This window comes from Episyrphus balteatus, chromosome 4 (assembly GCF_945859705.1).
Source record: "Episyrphus balteatus chromosome 4, idEpiBalt1.1, whole genome shotgun sequence".
Taxonomy (NCBI): domain Eukaryota; kingdom Metazoa; phylum Arthropoda; class Insecta; order Diptera; family Syrphidae; genus Episyrphus; species Episyrphus balteatus.
The window spans coordinates 70031436-70049183 of record NC_079137.1 but is presented as its reverse complement, the minus strand read 5'-3'; the positions used below and the strand labels follow the sequence as shown (position 1 = coordinate 70049183).

Below are 17748 nucleotides of genomic sequence, written 5' to 3'. Positions count from 1 at the left end.
CAGTCTTGCCGAAAAGAAAAATTTAACGAAACAAAATGGCCGAAATATGGCTTTGTACAGCAGGCATGAAAGAAAACAAGATGTGTACATGTTTTTTTTTTTAAAGGTGGCGTGGATATGAAGACGAAAATAATTAACAAGGAATGTTGACAAATTTTTTTTTTTTTAAATATTAATATTCGCCATTTTATTCCTATTACGCAAACTAAATTTTAACTCTCAGGCAAAATTCTGTCAAAAATTAACCGGAGCTAAAATGTATTGAAGAATTTCAGCTGAGTTGGAGAAAGCTCAATAAAAAAATCATTTTTGTTTCCAGCTTCATATATTCGAAATGCCAAAATTAAGCTTGGAGGAACAAGCGATGAAAAATGTAGAAAAAATATTATTAAACACGTGTGATTAAAGTTTTTCATACTCGTGTGAACATGACTTTAAAATTTAGTAGGTTGATACCAGCTGCGTTCCTTTGGAAATATTTATCTACTTTTTAGTACTTAAAACTACTTTGATCTACTTTGCTATACTGAACAAGTAGTTCAAAGCAGCTTTAAGTACTAAAAAGTAGATAAATATTTCCAAAGGAACGCAGCTACCATAACTCAATGTAAGACGGTGTTCACATTGGACTTACTCCACCGTCTCATTTTGACGTTGTGTTGCTTTCCCAGCAAACGCAGAACTACAGAAAAAACCGGTGAAATATGTACGTAAAAGAAGTACTTCTTTTCCACTGAAAAAAGATAGGAGCCCGGGAAAAAACTCAGTTATATACTTTCTGTATATAAGAATACGTGAAGCAGCTATCTCTTTCTTGCATGCAAGATGAAATAAATTTCCCCTCCATTAATAGTACAGACAAATGTACTTCAAAAGTGCATCAGCGAAGCACTTCTGGAAGTGGTTCTGATGTACATTTTGCAGTACTTTTTTACCTACAGAAAAAGCACTGAAACTTGTACTTTTAAAGTACTTATTTGGAGCACTTTCATCGGTTTATATCCGTACTGCTAAAATCTATATTTTAATTTCATCTGAAAATAAAAAAATCTTCAAAACAAACAAACAATTTTTTTAAACAACTATTCTTTAATATTTTATTGGAAAAACACAAAATAGTTTAAAAAAAAAAAAAAATAAATAAAAAAAAGAGATCCTTGGGCACGCGACTGTAGCCTGGCCAGTTAAGAAAAATGAAAAAGAAAAAAATACTCTGCAGTCTGCACTTTGGTGGTAGTTTTTTTATCTTGTTTTGATTTTTTTTTTGTAAATGCTCAATGTTGAAGCTGCTGTTAACTCAGTCAATGATGTCTGGAATTGATCGCCACTAAAAGACATAAAAATCAACAACTTTATAATTTATCAATTTTATAATCAGCATACCTTTATTTTCCAAATCAATTGGTGGTTGTTTTTGTGTCATTTTTTTTCTAAATGCACAAGGCTGAGGCTGTGCATTTTGATGGTGGAAATGGTGGTGGAATTTATGTGGCGTGCCGAAGAATTTGTGCGGTAGATTGTTTTTTTTTTAGAAAATAGTTTTCACAAAGAACACTGAGAAGATTTTATTTATTTTTTAAGTTAAATTGTTCTATTTATCTATCAAATGGAGCACAGAAATGTTTTTTTTCTTAACGAATATGTTGCTGCGGCTATCAAGGTTTCACTAGAAAATATAAAATGCAGGAAAGGTCAAATCAATGGCGCGCCGCCATTACAAAAGAGACAAAACTTTGTGCATTGCATACATCGCTCTCTTTTCCTCCCATTTACCAAAGAGTTTATTTTTTTCAGGAGAAACAAAACTACAATATTTTGAGGGGAGAGATTTTGGTAAATAAGGAAACACATACACCTACAAAGTATAGACTTTGTTGGTGGTTGTAATTTCCCCTAAACTACTGAGGTTTGGTTTGCAGGGAAGAGCCCAATGTAGTTAGTCAGCTATTACATGAAGCCTAAAGAGGCTTGACTCTTTTTTCGAATTTTCTTTTGATAATCATTCTGTGAGGCGCGTACTATTACACGATGCCTCTTGAGTCAAAGACTCAAATTTGACATTTCTCATTTGATTGTAGTATTGTTGTTGTTGTATTTCACCAAGAAACAAAAAGAAATGAAAGGGAATGTTGAAAAAAGAAAGAGTGGAAAAAGAAACGTCAAAAAAGAGTCTCAGAATTTCGGCCCACGACTCTCCGGTCGGATAATTTTTTGTTTTATCTTCTTTCTCTTTTGCACTCATTAGATTTGAAAAGAGGCGCGCCTCTTGAGGCTTCATGTAATAGCTGACTTAAGCCTTAAGTCTAAAGCCTAGTATGCAGATCGGGAAAAATTTTATTTTTCATACAAATTTTTTCTCGGGACAAATTTTGTCTTGAATATTTTTCCAAGCAGTACGCACTTCACGCGCAAAAATTTAAAAATTTGGAGCCGCTGTAAAGAAATAGTCTGCACTTAATTTTGCGTGGACAAAGAATGTTCGAATCATATGATTCTGCTGGCAAAATTGTGACTAGAGAAAAAAATAAAACAAATTGAAAAATATTCAAACAAAATTAAGGGGGCTCTTTAATAAAATACATGGAAAGTGAAGACGAAATAAATAAAGATCAAAATCAAATAAAAAAAATCCAATTTAATTTGAAAGAAGAACAAAATTTTATAAATTTACAGCCCTATTCTGGCAAACCTTACAAGTTATGATAACCTCACAAGCTGAGCTGAATTTGTTTTTGTAAGGTTTTCACTGCACAAAAACTTACGAATTTGTGATCTGCTATGAAGGAGATCACAACTCACAAAAGATGGATTTTTGCTAACAAGAAGTTTGTGAGAAATAAATCCTCACAAAATCAAGTTTATAGGGGTATTCACGATCCGATGCAACTGGTCTAGTATCATTGCAAAAGTGCAAAAGTGTAAAATCTTACAACACTACAACAACAAAATAGGGGTATTCACGATTCGATGCAAATGGTCTTGTATCGTTGTAAAAGTGCAAAAGTGTAACATTTTCTTAAAATAAAACAACCAAATATACAGACTACAATTTTTTTACACTTTTACACTTTTGCTATACCCCAACCCTATTGCAAAAATAAAATACAATATTGCAAAATTTGTCTATTGTAGTTGTAGTAGTAGAAAACAAAATTTTGCATTTTTACACTTTTTTGTTACACCGGATCGTCAATACCCCTAATATATGGATTGAAATTTTACAATCAATGGTCTTGCACTTTTGCTATATTCTAACCCTATTGCAAAACAATACACACGGAGGAAAATGAATCTAGTATTTTATACTCCATATGACTAGTAGGGAAATTAAAGTAAAAAGCCCTAGATTTTAAGTAAAATTTACCTTACGTATTGAACATTTCTTGGCTCCGTAAAGTAATGTTTGCAAGACAATTATGGCGAACAAAATAAAGTAGTATGTACCTTACGAGTAGCAATATTTTCTTTACGTAGAGTAAAGTAAACCTTCATCCAAAAAAGTGTATGACTCTTACATTACATTACATATTAAACTAGTCTGAAGATAAATCTCCGGACTAGAAACACTGCAGCTTCGGAATCTAGGTCCATTTTGCTGATACAACACAAGACATTAATACAACACAGAAAGACAAAGGGAGAAAGAACGAGAGAAGAACATACAACACTGAACTACGTGGCACAGAGGAGGAGACATAGTTGAAAATTGTCTCATGTTATCGCACAGGTGGCTTCAGTTAAGCTGGCGATTTAGAAAAAACTTCTGAGCCGACCGCTGGGTTTGGTATGACTCTTTTCACTTTAAGATTCTAGTAAAACATATTTTACAAATCTAACTATTCTATGAATAAGTTTTACCTTACACTAAGGTAATAATATTACCTAATTCTAGGAATTTGCCCCTATACATAGTAATAACTCTTAATTGCTGTCATGAGAAGTCTGCCATTTTGTCTTCCATGTGTTTTGGAAATTTTTTTTGTCAAAGCTTTTAGGTGTCCGGGTGCGGAATAATTAATAAAGAAATAAAATCTAAAAAATTCTTTTTTCATTTGTGTTTTTCTTTTGGAAGTGAAATGTTTTCATTACTTTTTGTTTTCTTTTATGCGTTGTTATTGGCTCCGTAATTACGGATAGCAAATTTTTTTCTTGTGTTAGAATAATATATGTATCCATATATGCATTAACATCATTCAATCTAATTAATTCATGAAGAATTAGAAAAAAATTGGATCAAATAAAGTCAATTCCATTTTTATTGATGATATTTTCCTAAATAAAATTGTTTGTTTGCACCTTACAAAAATTATAATAAACTAGGTAATTAATGTAATTATTAAAAAACATAACAGGGTTATACGTTACGTACTTCTAAATAGCTTTGAGGATTAAGTACGTGTTATATAGTTATGCTTTTCAATAATTACACTTTTTTATTTTAATTTTTGTAAGATAAATGCATACAATTTTATTTAGAAAAATGTCATCAATAAAAATGAAATTGACTTTATTTGATCCAATCTGTAACTAAATTATATACCTTTCTTAGAGAAGTTCAATTTACTTTAAAAATCAGTATTTTCAGCCTTATATTAAGGTAAAATATGTACCTAACTTTCTAGTGATTTCTATTAGAAATTCATACAAAAAAAGGCTTTAAAGGCTTGGCCACACCGGAGGGTATGCGGTAGCGGTACGGGTAGAGGTAACGGTACTTGTATGAAAAAAAAATCCAAACTGACATATCAACGTTCAGATGTGGAATTTTTTTCATACAAATATCGTTACCGCTACCCGTACCTCTACCGCATGTATGAAAAAAATTCCACATCTGAACGTTGATGTGTCAGTTTTGAATTTTTTTCATACAAGTACCCGTACCGCTACCGCATGTACCCTTCGGTGTGGCCAAGCCTTTACTGTAAAGTTAATCATAAGCTATAAATTTACTAGAAAAGTAAGGTAAATTCCATTTTATTGGGGAGTCATCCCTATTTAAACTTTACATTAAAGTTAAATATACAAGAAATAAGGTGGTTCATACCTTATTTTTTCTTCGTGCATGAGGGGTATTCACGATCCGGTGCAACTGGTTTAGTATCATTGCAAAAGTGTAAAATCTTACAACACTACAACAACAAAATATATGCATTGAAATTTTACAATGGTCTTGCACTTTTGCTATACCCTAACCCTATTGCAAAATAAAAATACAATGGTGTAAAATTTTTTTGACAGATGGCAGCTCGCCTTCGCGTGTCGCCCATGATGAACAGTTTATTTATTTTATTCTTAGGTATTCTTTTTTTTTTTTTTCTTTTGATGTAATTTGTGAAAATAAATTAACCCGATCACAACAAAGAATGAAATTATAAAAAAATTGAAACAAAAGAAGAAGCTTCGGTGGAAAGACAACTCCGAAAAAAAAGAGTGAAACTGATATAAATCATATCATGGATTCCATTCAATATTTACTATAGATAAGAAGAGGTGCATTCACGATCTATTGTAACAAAATAAAATTTTACACTTTTACTAGGCCTGTTGCACCAGATCGTGAATACCCCTATGGAGTAAAATTATTTTTGACAGATGGCATGATAAACAGTTTGTCTTTTTTATTCTGTTTATAATGGTTGTCGCTACTCATATGTCCCGTAATTTAGTTTCTTTTGATGTAAAATAATTAGTGAAAATTAATTAACCCGAACAAAACAAAGAATTAAATAATAAAAAATGGAAAAAAGAAGAAGCAACGGTGGAGGAAAAAAAAATATTTATATGCTTCAATATTTACTATAGATAAGAAGAGGGGCGTTCACGATCTATTGTAAAAAAAATAAAATTTTACATTTACTGTTGCACCAGATCGAGAATACCCCTTATGATCAGCTTGTGAGGTTTTTGTGACTTGTGAGGTTTGCCAGAATAGGGGTGTTAATTTACTTGATTTCTTCAACTTCAAAATTTTGCGCGGGATACAATTTTTTTTGTAGAGATTAAAATTGTAGAGATAAAATTTGTTTTTTCCCGATCTGCAAACTAGGCTTAATACGCTGCTGATGTGAATCGAAAAACTTTCAAGTCTCCAAAGTCGACAACGAAAATGCTAACGAAAAAATATCATTGAGTATTCTGTCAAAGTCAAAATAAAAAAATTCAAAATTTATTTAAATTCAAGAAAAATCAACAGAAAATAATTTTTGAAGCAAGAAATAAATGAATTAAAAGTGAAAAACCGTCAACAATGCTCTTGGGGTCAAGAAAAATGCACAAGGACATTAAAAAGTAAGTGACAAATGAGTGAAAACTCTCCAATTTTTCGCTAGAGCTGCGTACTGAAAAAACGAAAAGCAAAACGAAATTTTTCGTTCAAGATTTCATTAGCGAAATTTTGTATGGAAAATTTCGTTTCGCATCAGCAGTGTACTAGGCTTTAAGGTTGTCCTACACCAACGACGAAAAAAAAATTCAAACTGGAACATCAACGTTTAGGTGTGGAAACAACAACAACTCCAAACCAAAAAGTCAACAATTAAGTGCGGATCAACCTCGGTTCAAGCATGGATGTGGTAATTTTTACATATATCAACCTCCCGACAAACAATTTTTGTTTTATAAAGCTTTACAGACGCAATTGTTGCTTCTGTAAAGCATTATAGGAGCAAAATTGTTAGTAGGGCTTGAACCAGTGCCAAACTTCAACTTTATTACCGATTTTAAAGATAAAAGTTGCTGATCCACGGATTAAATACTGGCCCTTAAAGGCTTGACCACACCGGAAGGTATGCGGTAGCGGTACGGGAATATGTATGAAAAAAGTTCCACATTTGAAGGAAAGACCACACCGATTTGCGTTCTTTTTCTAACAATAGTTAACTATTGTTAACTATCGTTAACTTTTGTCGTTCCTAAACTACAAAATAGTTACGATTTGTAACTATTTGACAGATGAACATCGTTCCTAAACTCGTTTTCAAGTGTCAAATAGTTACAAATCGTAACTATTTCCAACTCACCTCCATGATATGAGTTGAATACTCATGAGATTGTTGATGTGTCAAAGTGGATGTTTTGTTTACAAAACCAACTTAAGGATTTTTTTTCTTTTGGAAATAAGCGGAATAAAATGAAAATAAAAACAGAGTTTTGCAATTTTATGATGCAAGAGAATTTTTTTTGACTAAAAAAACATTATTTTTGTTATAATTATGCAAATAAAAATATTTTCAAAACAATTTTTTTTTGGTGTTTGACAGTTTAACAATATCTAACAATAAATCGTTCCTAAATGATTTGTAAAAAACCCAACAATTTCGAACAATGACACATCAACAATATTTTTTGACATAACAACGATAGTTGACTATTGTTAGAAAAAGAACGCAAGCCCAACTATCAATTTTGCTTCTATAAAGCTTTATAGAAGCAACAGAAGCATCTGTAAAGCTTTATAGAAGCAAAATTGTTAGTCGGGAGGTACGGGTACTTGTACTTCCAAACTGACACATCAACGTTTAGATGTGGATTTTTTTTTTCATACAATTACCCGTACCGCTACCGCATATGTACCCTCCGATGTGGTGTAGCCTTAAGGCTTGGCCACACCGGAGGGTATGCGGTAGCGGTACGGGTAGAGGTAACGGTACTTGTATGAAAAAAATTCCAAACTGACATATCAACGTTCAGATGTGGAATTTTTTTCATACAAATATCGTTACCGCTACCCGTACCTCTACCGCATACCCTCCGGTGTGGCCAAGCCTTTAAGGGACCTCACACACCAGAAAGGCACCGGTAGCGGTACAGGTACAAGGGCATGAAGTCCTGATAAGCTGTAATTATGATTGCACAGATAGTGTATAGTGCAAGCGGTATTTTGCTGTACCTACACAAAATTTATACCATTGCCTTTTCGGCGTGTGAGCTCCTAAAATTGGCTACAATGTGATTTTTCTATCGAATCATTCACACCAACGACGACTGACGTGACGACCGCTAACAGCAGCTGGTTGCTGTCGCTCCTGAGTGCTGTATATTCAGCAGTAGTGTTTTTTATCGTTGCTCTGTCAGTGAAGTGGGACAGTTATAATATATATAACTCAAAATAAAAGATGAAATTGATCCAAACTTCACAATTTAATCATAGTAAAAATTTTAAATTAAACTTTAACATAATTAAAACATAACCTTAAAACAAAAATAACTTGGTGTAAGTATACCTTAATTATTAAAATTTTGTAAAACCCATGAACGTTTTCCCAACCTACCATCGCATTGCATATCATCGCACACATTTTCACCTTAACGAAAACAGTGCTCGCATACCAATTCAAATTTGGTGGTGAATAAAATAGTTAAAAATGGTGAATATATTTGACATTTCTCATTTGTTGTTTTGGAACTTCTTGGAGCCGCTCAAAAATCTTTGGAATCAAAATAATAAGAAAATTAAAATAAAAAATAATGGAAAACATCGATGGAGATGACCCCAAAGAGTATCGCTGGGAAACTGGCTACGAAAAGACATGGTAAATTAAATATTTTCTCATAAAAACCTAGAAGTTTATAGATAAATGAATGTTTCAGGGAAGCAATAAAAGAAGACGACGATGGACTCCTGGATGGTGTCATAGCCGACATCATCTCAAAAGCCAAACGTAAGCGCCAAGCAGAGAAAACTATTAAAAACCGTTTGGGAATGATGAGACACTTGTATCTGGTCTTAGATTGTTCCGAAGCCATGACAATGCCCGACTTGAAACCAACTAGATTCTTATGCACATTGAAGGTAACAATCTTTAGAAATAATATAAAGAAGAATAGTTGATAGAGACTTTTTCTTAAAGCTTTTAGAGATTTTCATAGAAGAATTCTTCGATCAGAACCCAATTAGCCAAATGGGAATCATAACGTTGAAAGCTAAACGAGCTGAAAAGATTACAGATTTAACTGGAACTGCTCAGTGTCATATGGATGCTATTAAAAGGTATATCAAGTTCAAGAGATAAAATTAGGATAGTATAAATTTGTATATTTATTACCTTATTTGTTTTGCTTCATTTAAGTTCATTTCTTAATTAAAACGCATCTTAAACACTTCTGACTTCTCTTCACGGCCATTCCAAAGTAATGGAGAAGACATATTGACCTTGTTTCCAGTTAATCTCGTTGAAGAAGAAATCTTTTTTCTTCAAACTTGGTAGGGCTCATGATAAAGTTGATGTTCTACAAGTTTCACGAAAAAACAAATTAAACGTAGCCAAATTATTCACCGATAAAGCGGTAATGGATAAGACGCGTACAAGTCTTCTTCGTTACCGTCTTTATCTGTTAATACATAATTTAGTTATTTTGAATTAGTTTTTCTTGAAACTTCTAGAACATAACCATTACCGTAAGCCCTTAAGACGCATCAAGTTTTAAGAAAAAATATTGCTTCTTCATAGAGATAAACTGGATAATAAGCGTGAAAATGTCCTAAAAATGCAAATGGAATGGCCGTTCATCAGAATAGGTACAAAACTTTTAAAATGTTCAGTATTCGTTTTTCCTTACAGTGTAAAAATAAATAATTTTTTGATGTCAAGATACTCTTTAGCAGAATCAACAAAAAAAATAATTCAAAATATTTTTCTTGTTTCACTATAAAAAAGTATTTCATATCGAAAAACTCGGTTTTTTTTTTTTTTTTTTTGTTTCATCGGAATAGGTACATATAAAGAAGGATAAAAAAGTGGTCCATGAATTTATACCAAGTTCTTCTTAAAACTATATTTTACTTATTATAATATTTCTATAGTAGCCCTTTTATTCATTAAAAAATAACAAATGTCCAGGAATTACATTGTTTTATCTCCTTATGCAATCTATCTGAATCTCTTTCCTAAACTGTTAAATAGTGGGTTAGGAAAAATGTTCAACTTGAAATCGACAATCACAAATTTTATCGGTACGAGCTAGCCATTTCTAAACATTTTAAACAAGGTTTAGGTCCGTTTACTATTGCAGATATTGAAGTTTTTTTAAATTTTGCACTTCATCATAATGTTTTACTGAGCATTTTTTTTGTGGGAAAAGGCGTGGTCCTGCTGAAAATCCAGTATACTGGTCACAAATACTAGATTAAGAGACAAGTTTCTTCAATATTCATTAACAGATTTATTTGACCATTTTTCACATTTGAAATTCAAGGTCAATAGTATCACTTTTCTTTACTTTCTTCTATGTCTTAACACTTCCTTTTTAGCTATGAAGTAGGTTTCAAAATGGTTTCTCCTTCTTCAGAACGTAAAAGTGATAGTTTTTCTCATAAAATGTTCTGTGATTCAAAAATACCAAGAAATACACTTCAACGTTCCATGTGACATAAGATTTCAAAAACTTCAATCGCATACAATTCTGATTTTGGTTTAGTGATCGTGTCTTTTCAAAATTCGGCCATTTTAGGGAATTCGAACCGCCTTTCTATTTACTGTCCTAACCTTAGAAATAGTAACTGTGTTTTGCTCTTTATCTTGTCATTTATCCACTGAAACTGGTGGCAAGCGTAAACAGTTACTCGTTTATGAGTGGTTTTTACCGACTTCCAAAAAGGAGGAGGTATTCAATTCGTCTGTATTTTTTTTTTTTTTTTTTTATGTTTGTTACCGCATAACTTTGGACTGAGTGAACCAATTTTGATAACTCTTTTTGTATTGGATAGCTGGTGGCTGCGATAGGAACTATTTTAAAAACCATAAAACCCAGTTTTGATCCATGGAAGTCGGTTTTGTTTTTTTGCTAAAAATGATTATTTGCAGTTTTTTTTTACCACCATTCATGTTTTTTTTTTACCTCCGGAATATTTCTATCTGAAGTGACAATAGATCACATTAACACTTCATTTAACCGTACCATGTCTGGTGTATCCCTTATTCCTTATTTTATTATTAGAGTGTTTCCGCCCATATTTAGCGATTTTAATCCATCAATGGTTTTCAAAATTTTAATATCATTATTAAATTACTCTTAGGAAACTCCAGTTATTGGTTTTAACGATCAATTTTCCCTAAATACTTCATAAGCAAATTAATGGGAAAGTTATGGTCCTTTATGAAACAATCTTAACCGCTGGTTTTTCTAACATCTTAAACTAACAGAAAACAATGAAACCTTATTAGGTCACGAACCACTATTCGGGATAAACAATTAATGAATTCGAAAACTTGTGTACCTATTCTGATGAAAAGGAGTGTATTTCGTGCTCTTAATTGCCTCATCTTCAGGGTCTAAAAAAGATAATTAAAATATTTGTAGTAAAAAATTAATTACCAATAAAATATTATTAAAAAAGATAAACTATTTTATAAGAATTTGTAACGAAATTTAATATAAAATAATGGAAAAATCAAAAATTAGTTTCAACAAAAATTAAAAGAATTTTTAAGGTAGGTATTATTCAAGAGATTATGTTAGAAATTTAGAATTTAGTTACTTTGAACATTTCTATTAACTATAAAATTATAGTAAGTGTTTGTATAATCCTTTTTATCGGTTTTATATTTACATACGAATTCTTATTTTTTTTTTTTTTTAATTTGGTTATCTTCTTGAATTTGTAATTTAAATTTATTTCTTTCAAACTTTAGAATTGTTGCCCCATCAAAATCAAACGAGTTTCAATTTTGTATCACATGTTCAGCCAAAGCAGTAACATTTTTTGTATTTGAACCCTTAATAACTTTTTTGCATTCATTTTTGTGTTGATCAATTCTCCAGCCTAATTTTTGGATAGTCTCTCCAACATATAAATTACAACAATCATTGCATTTTATAGAGTAAACTAATCCACTATTATCAATTTTGTTAGTTTTCTTTTTAGTATTGACGAAAAGTTTTGAATTTTGGTTTGTTGGTTTCATTGCTTATTTAACTTAAGGTAAAAAATATTGGCAAACTTTAGATAGTGACTCACTCAATTTAGGAATATATTGTTTAGAAGGATTAATATTCAAAAATATACATACAAGATGCGTTTTAATTAAGAAATTAACTTTAACTGGTAGACCAGAATGTGTGTCTGTGGCTTGTGTCTTGTGTCGCTGTCAAAGTTAAAAAGTATGAAATTAGTATATTGGTGCCAGAATACGTAGCTGTGGCTGTGGCAAGGAAATTCGCTGTGGTACAAGTCGAGTCGACTTTTACTTCAAGCTACAAGCGCAATGACTTTTGACGTTTCTAATGTGGTTGCTCAGTTAATATTATTTTTTTTTCAAGGCAATTGATATTTTAGTGCGCCACATAATTCTGTTCATCTTTTCTACATTTTGAGCGATTTTATTTGACACCTTGTACCACGGCGTTTTTCTTTGCCACAAGCGAATTTCCATTCTGTTCAGCCAGTAATGAAGCAAAATAAATAATAAAAATAAACAATAAAAAATTTCAACATAGAAACAAATAAAATATAAATTTGTATGTTTTGCAGTTTAAGTAAACTTACCTTAACTGGAGAGCCATCACTCCAGAATGGACTTGATTTGGCCATGAAAACACTAAAAGTTGTTCCTTCTCATGCAAGTCGAGAGATTCTCGTCATCATGGGCAGTCTAACGACTTGTGATCCTGTTGACATTAATCAAACCATTGAAGCTCTTAAAAACGAAAGTGTTCGCTGTTCGGTGATCAGTTTGTCGGCAGAGATTCATGCCTGCCGGAGATTAACAATGGAGACGAATGGTACTTTTGGAGCTGTTCTGGATGATTGCCATTTCAAAGACCAACTCCTTGCCTTCGTCGATCCACCAACTGCTGCTCAGCTGCAAGAAAATTCCCTCATCAAAATGGGTTTTCCTCATACCAAAGTCGAGGAGGGCAAGGATCCTGCGTTGACTATGTGCATGTGTCACGTTGACAATGCTGATGAACCGAGTAAACTGACTTCTGGTGGATTCCACTGTCCACAGTGTTACAGTAAATACTGTGAACTGCCAGTAGAATGCCTGATATGTGGGCTAACTTTGGTTTCAGCGCCTCATTTAGCACGTTCCTATCATCATTTATTCCCGGTGATGCATTTCACTGAAACCGAATTCAACAATCAAGCTACGCAATGTTTTGCGTGTCAGAAACTTTTCCCTGCGCCAAATGAAAAATTCATTTATCACTGTGGGACATGTTCTCAGTACTACTGTTCCGATTGCGATGTTTTCATTCACGATACTATGCATACGTGTCCGGGTTGTAATACGATACCGGGAATTGCAGAGATGGTCGCTGCAAGAAAACCTGTAGCGCCTAAGTATTAAGAGATAAATAAGTTCAAAATGTGCTACACCATCAAATGGTGATAAGAATTTATCAAGTTAATAAAGAAACGAAAGCAATTTGAGAAGATTTATATAGAAATAGTTTTTTTTTTCCTCTAGACTTTGAAGTTGGGTTTTGGCGATAATCATTTGAACCAAGTATGCTGCTGAAGCGAAAAGATTTTTTTCATATTTTATAAAAATTGAAAAAAATTAAAATTAAAAAAAAAATGCAAAAATGATTTGAAAATGTTTTTCTTGAATTTGGTTTTCTTTTGAAAATTACTAATTTGAACGAAATCTTTTCAAATATGATTATTGCTCATGTTCATGCTTTTCAATTAATAAAATTAAGTTCAAAATTGATTCAAAAGTTATGAGACTCTCGTTTTTGTTATTATAGTCATAGAAGGTTCAAAAACAGCGGAACGTTATGCATTAGGGATTTAAAATTTAGTCAAGTTTCCGGTCTTTAATTGGTTAGCTAGCAAAAAAATCTTTTTAATGGGCAGGTTCAGAAACGTTAAATAAAATGCCCGACTGGGTCGCACGTACTTGCTCTTATGGTAAAAGTAGCTCTTATCTCAAAGCTTTTGTTAAAACATTTCCGAAAATGTAAAAAAATAGGTACATAAAATCTGTTTTATAATTAATAAAACACCGTTTTTAATGATTTTGATCACAAAACAAAGTATGCTGTCTGATTTCTTGCATGAAAAGGAATTTTTAGAAAAAACTTTTTGAAAATCGTTAAGGCCGTTTTTTTTTAAACTACATATATTTTTATATATAAAAATTTTGTAACATTTTTCAAAAAAAAACTTGGTATGCCATTTTGAAGAAATAATTAACACATAAGAACGAAATTTCAAAATTTTTCACCAACCCGTTTTCAAAAAATTGATTTTTTCAAAAAAAAAAAAAAATTGTGTTTTTTGAAAATTGTCTAAAATTATATTATTTTCACTTAAACGCTTTTGTATATTTTCGTAGAAATCGGGTTAGTCTTGTACCTACGAGATATTCAGAAACAAAAAAAAAAAAAAAAACAGTTCTGGCAGTGAGGCGGCTTAGCATGGCTCTTATCTGCAATAGTAGGTATTGTAAACAAGAATTTTAATCAAAATCGTTAGAACCGTTTATTAAAAAAATTAACTTTTCTATTTCCGTTATATGACACCTACCTACCGTTAGTTTTGGTTCTAAAAAAAAAATTTCAATTTGTCCTCTAGGGAATCTACCATAACTTTTAACTACCAAGTTTGATGAAAATCGCGGAAGTAGTTTAGGCTGTAGCTGTAGCTCGAGGTACTTAAAGACGGACAGACAGGCAGACAGAATTGCCGAACCCACTTTTTTGGCGTTCTCCATCATCGTGTAAAATTGTTATCCCGATTTCGATTTTTTTCCGAATCCTAAACTTGCTCTATTGTAGGTACCTACATATGTATATGGCAAGTAAAAAAGACATACAAAAACTTTTCCGATAAATGACTGCGTACTTCTTTTCAATCCTTTGAAAAATTTGAAAAAAAGTCTCTTATACGAAGAAAAGTTTTTTTTTTCAATTTGCTTCTAAATTTCTTGAAAAGCTCGTACCGCGTAGCTATCTTACGTTTTTTTTAATCATTTTTCAGAAGGATGGGATTTTTTTGAGGACTAAAATAATGGTATCTATCAATTATTGTCAACTTAAGATAAGCATATTTTTTCTTAACCCTTTGTTTTCCGGTGGTTATAATAAGAAACCACATTTTAAACTTTATTTTTTTACTTTCTTTCCCAATTAAATATATCAGCAATTACCTAGCTCAGAAGTTAACTGATATAATGATATTTACTAGTGCAATGGATATATTTTTTTCTGGAGCGACATTCAAGAAATATTTAAAGTTTTTTCAAAGTTTTTTTTATTTTTTTGAGAAAAAAATTACTCCGGGCAACAAAGGGTTAAGAACTAATCTTTCGATTTTGATAATTTTTTTTTACCCAAACCTTAAAAAACGTTATTTCTCGTACCTCAAAAAGTACTTTAAAATAAGATCAAATTTTGCGATTTGGTATCATTTTGTTTAATCATGTGGAAATCTTAAAGGATTGGGCAATAAAACAAAACTTCCTGAACAATGTCATGGAATTTAATAAATTGTCAAAGAAAAAAGCTTCATCAATTTTCTAAATTACTGGCTTACTTACTGGCCTCTCTTGGTCATCATTATCAATCCGACTTAAGTCGCACTTCAAAGAAAAGAACATCCAAATGCACCTGCAATATCCAATGCAATGTAAAAGTTCATTGCTAAAGCTTTGACCGCACAAGATTTTGTGTCGCGTTTATTATAATTACCTGTTTTATCTAAAATACACTTTTTTTTTTTTGCCTCCACACTCAGTTCTCACGTGTTATAACATCACCAATTAAAGTTGATACAACAACAAACAATAATATACACTCCTGCTCAAAATTAACGCACACTTTTTTCTTCTTTAGTCATACCCCTACATCTTATTTAAAATGGCTTTTAAATTATTTGTTGTATTTTTTTGTGTTTGGTTATTATTAAGCAAGTCAGAAAAATGCTAAACTGCAACAGTATTATCAACCAAAAAAAAGATGAACCAAATTTAGCAATTTAAGGTCTGAAAACTGATATTAAAATAATTTTTGTTTTTTAAGAAAAAATTTTTTTTAAAATGGAAGCACGTGACAGTTCTTTCCAATAATTTTATTCAATACTTGGCATTGTCTCCTCTAGCGCTTATGACAACTTGGAGTCATCTATTCATTCCACGAATTAACATTTGAAGGTTTTATTGTAACTTTTCTTTCACTCCAATTTTCTGTGGATCAAGAATGCTTGGAGGTGGATTTCGGCCGCAATTGCACTTTTTTCAACATTTCCTAGACATGTTCTATTGAATTCTAATCCGAATATCTGTGTGGTCAATTCAAGGGTGGCATATTTTAATCTTGAAGATATTTTCAAACTACTCTAGCATGCATTATCGTGCATCAGACTGAACTGTGGACCAAATCTAGGGGTGATTGGAACCGCATGGTGTTCGAGGATATCAGTCAAGTATTTTTGGGTATTTAAAGTAGGTCTAGGAGAGCTCACTAACTCCGTAGGTGTTGTAAAGCAGATTTTACTTCATGAAAATTTATGACTCATCTCTAAAAGGTTAGCGGGTTGACAGATAGACTTCAGCATATCTCTCCAAATCTTCCCCACAAACATTTTACTCCATACCTTCAATTTAAGATCACTCCTGTCTTATTTGAGAAAATAACCACGATACTGTAAGACAAAGTAATAGTAGGAATTTTCTGTAAAATAAATATGATGTGCGTTAAATTTGAGCAGGAGTGTATATAAAAACCCCAAGCAAAAGAAGTTAAACAAACTCGGTGTTCGGTCGGTTGTATATTGTATCAACAGAAACAGAAAGATACTTTTAGTTAAAAGTTCCCCAAGTAAAAAGCCAAACGATCAGATGCTTTCAAGCTATCGATCTTGTCGGTGTTGTACATTGGTCGCCTTAAAAAACGTTATGGATACAATATCTTTTTTTATAAATTAATATTATTTTATATTTTTATGTAGAAAAAAAAATTAAAAATTTTATTTTTAATTAAAAAATAAAAATAAAATAAATTAGAAAAAAGAAAAGAGCATAATTTTTATTTCATGAGCTGTGTGAAAAATTTTGATTAAGCAATTTTTCAAATCCTCCCAAAGTGATAACGTTTAACGGTGTTTATCTGATTTATCTGGTTACACCTTAAAAGTGATTGTGCAAAAGCTACAAAAAAATAATAAAAATAAATCAAAGATAAAGTTTACAGTGAGAGTAACTAAAATACCCCCGTTATAAACGACAAACGTACAAAAAACAAGGGAAGGGCTTAAATAACAACCTTACGACAAAAAGGTATGGATTTAATTGCTTTTCTTGAAATTTATAATAATTGTTTCAAATTAATTTTATATTTAAACATAAATCAAAACATATAAATTGGTCAAGGCTTAATGTTTTGAAGGGAAAAATCAAATTGCTTTTGCTTTGGTGGTGGGTGAATTAAAAAATCAAGCTTTATTAAGTAACCGCTGATTTCTAGTTGATATCTGATTGTATTCTGTTAACAATTTTTAGTGATTTGCTTCTAAGGGCGGCGAGACAGACATAATAGACAGATAAAATCATTTTAATTGTCTTGGCGAGGTTTTATTACTTGAAAAACAAAATAATAAGAAAATAAGATCTCAATTTATCTCGATTGTATATGAGACAACAATAAAAAAAAAAGATAAAAACTGATTGTGTACACAGCTGAAAGATGCATTATTATTATATTTTTATCCAAATTTATTTTAAACCTAGATTTGATAAGAAAACGAAAAATATCATTTTGTTTAATTCTTTTAGAAAGTGAAGTTATGCAAATTTTTACATTGAT

The 17748-nt window shown here is 31.6% G+C and overlaps 2 protein-coding genes across 2 annotated transcripts in view; both read left to right on the top strand.

Annotated features, from left to right (window-relative positions):
- The first annotated feature begins 8379 nt into the window (after nt 1-8379).
- Nucleotides 8380-13370, top strand: LOC129919714 (general transcription factor IIH subunit 2). Its single transcript, XM_056000690.1, has 4 exons — nt 8380-8531; nt 8590-8791; nt 8850-8989; nt 12470-13370. Exons 1-4 carry the CDS (start codon nt 8467-8469, stop codon nt 13287-13289), a joined length of 1227 nt encoding a protein of 408 aa, XP_055856665.1. The 5' UTR covers nt 8380-8466; the 3' UTR covers nt 13290-13370.
- A 3418-nt stretch (nt 13371-16788) lies between these two features.
- Nucleotides 16789-17748, top strand: part of LOC129918303 (high affinity cationic amino acid transporter 1-like) — a 35422-nt gene continuing 34462 nt past the window's right edge. Inside the window, exon 1 of the mRNA XM_055998767.1 lies at nt 16789-17222. The gene's annotated coding sequence lies outside the window, so the exon portion shown is untranslated. The remainder of the gene's footprint in view (nt 17223-17748) is intronic.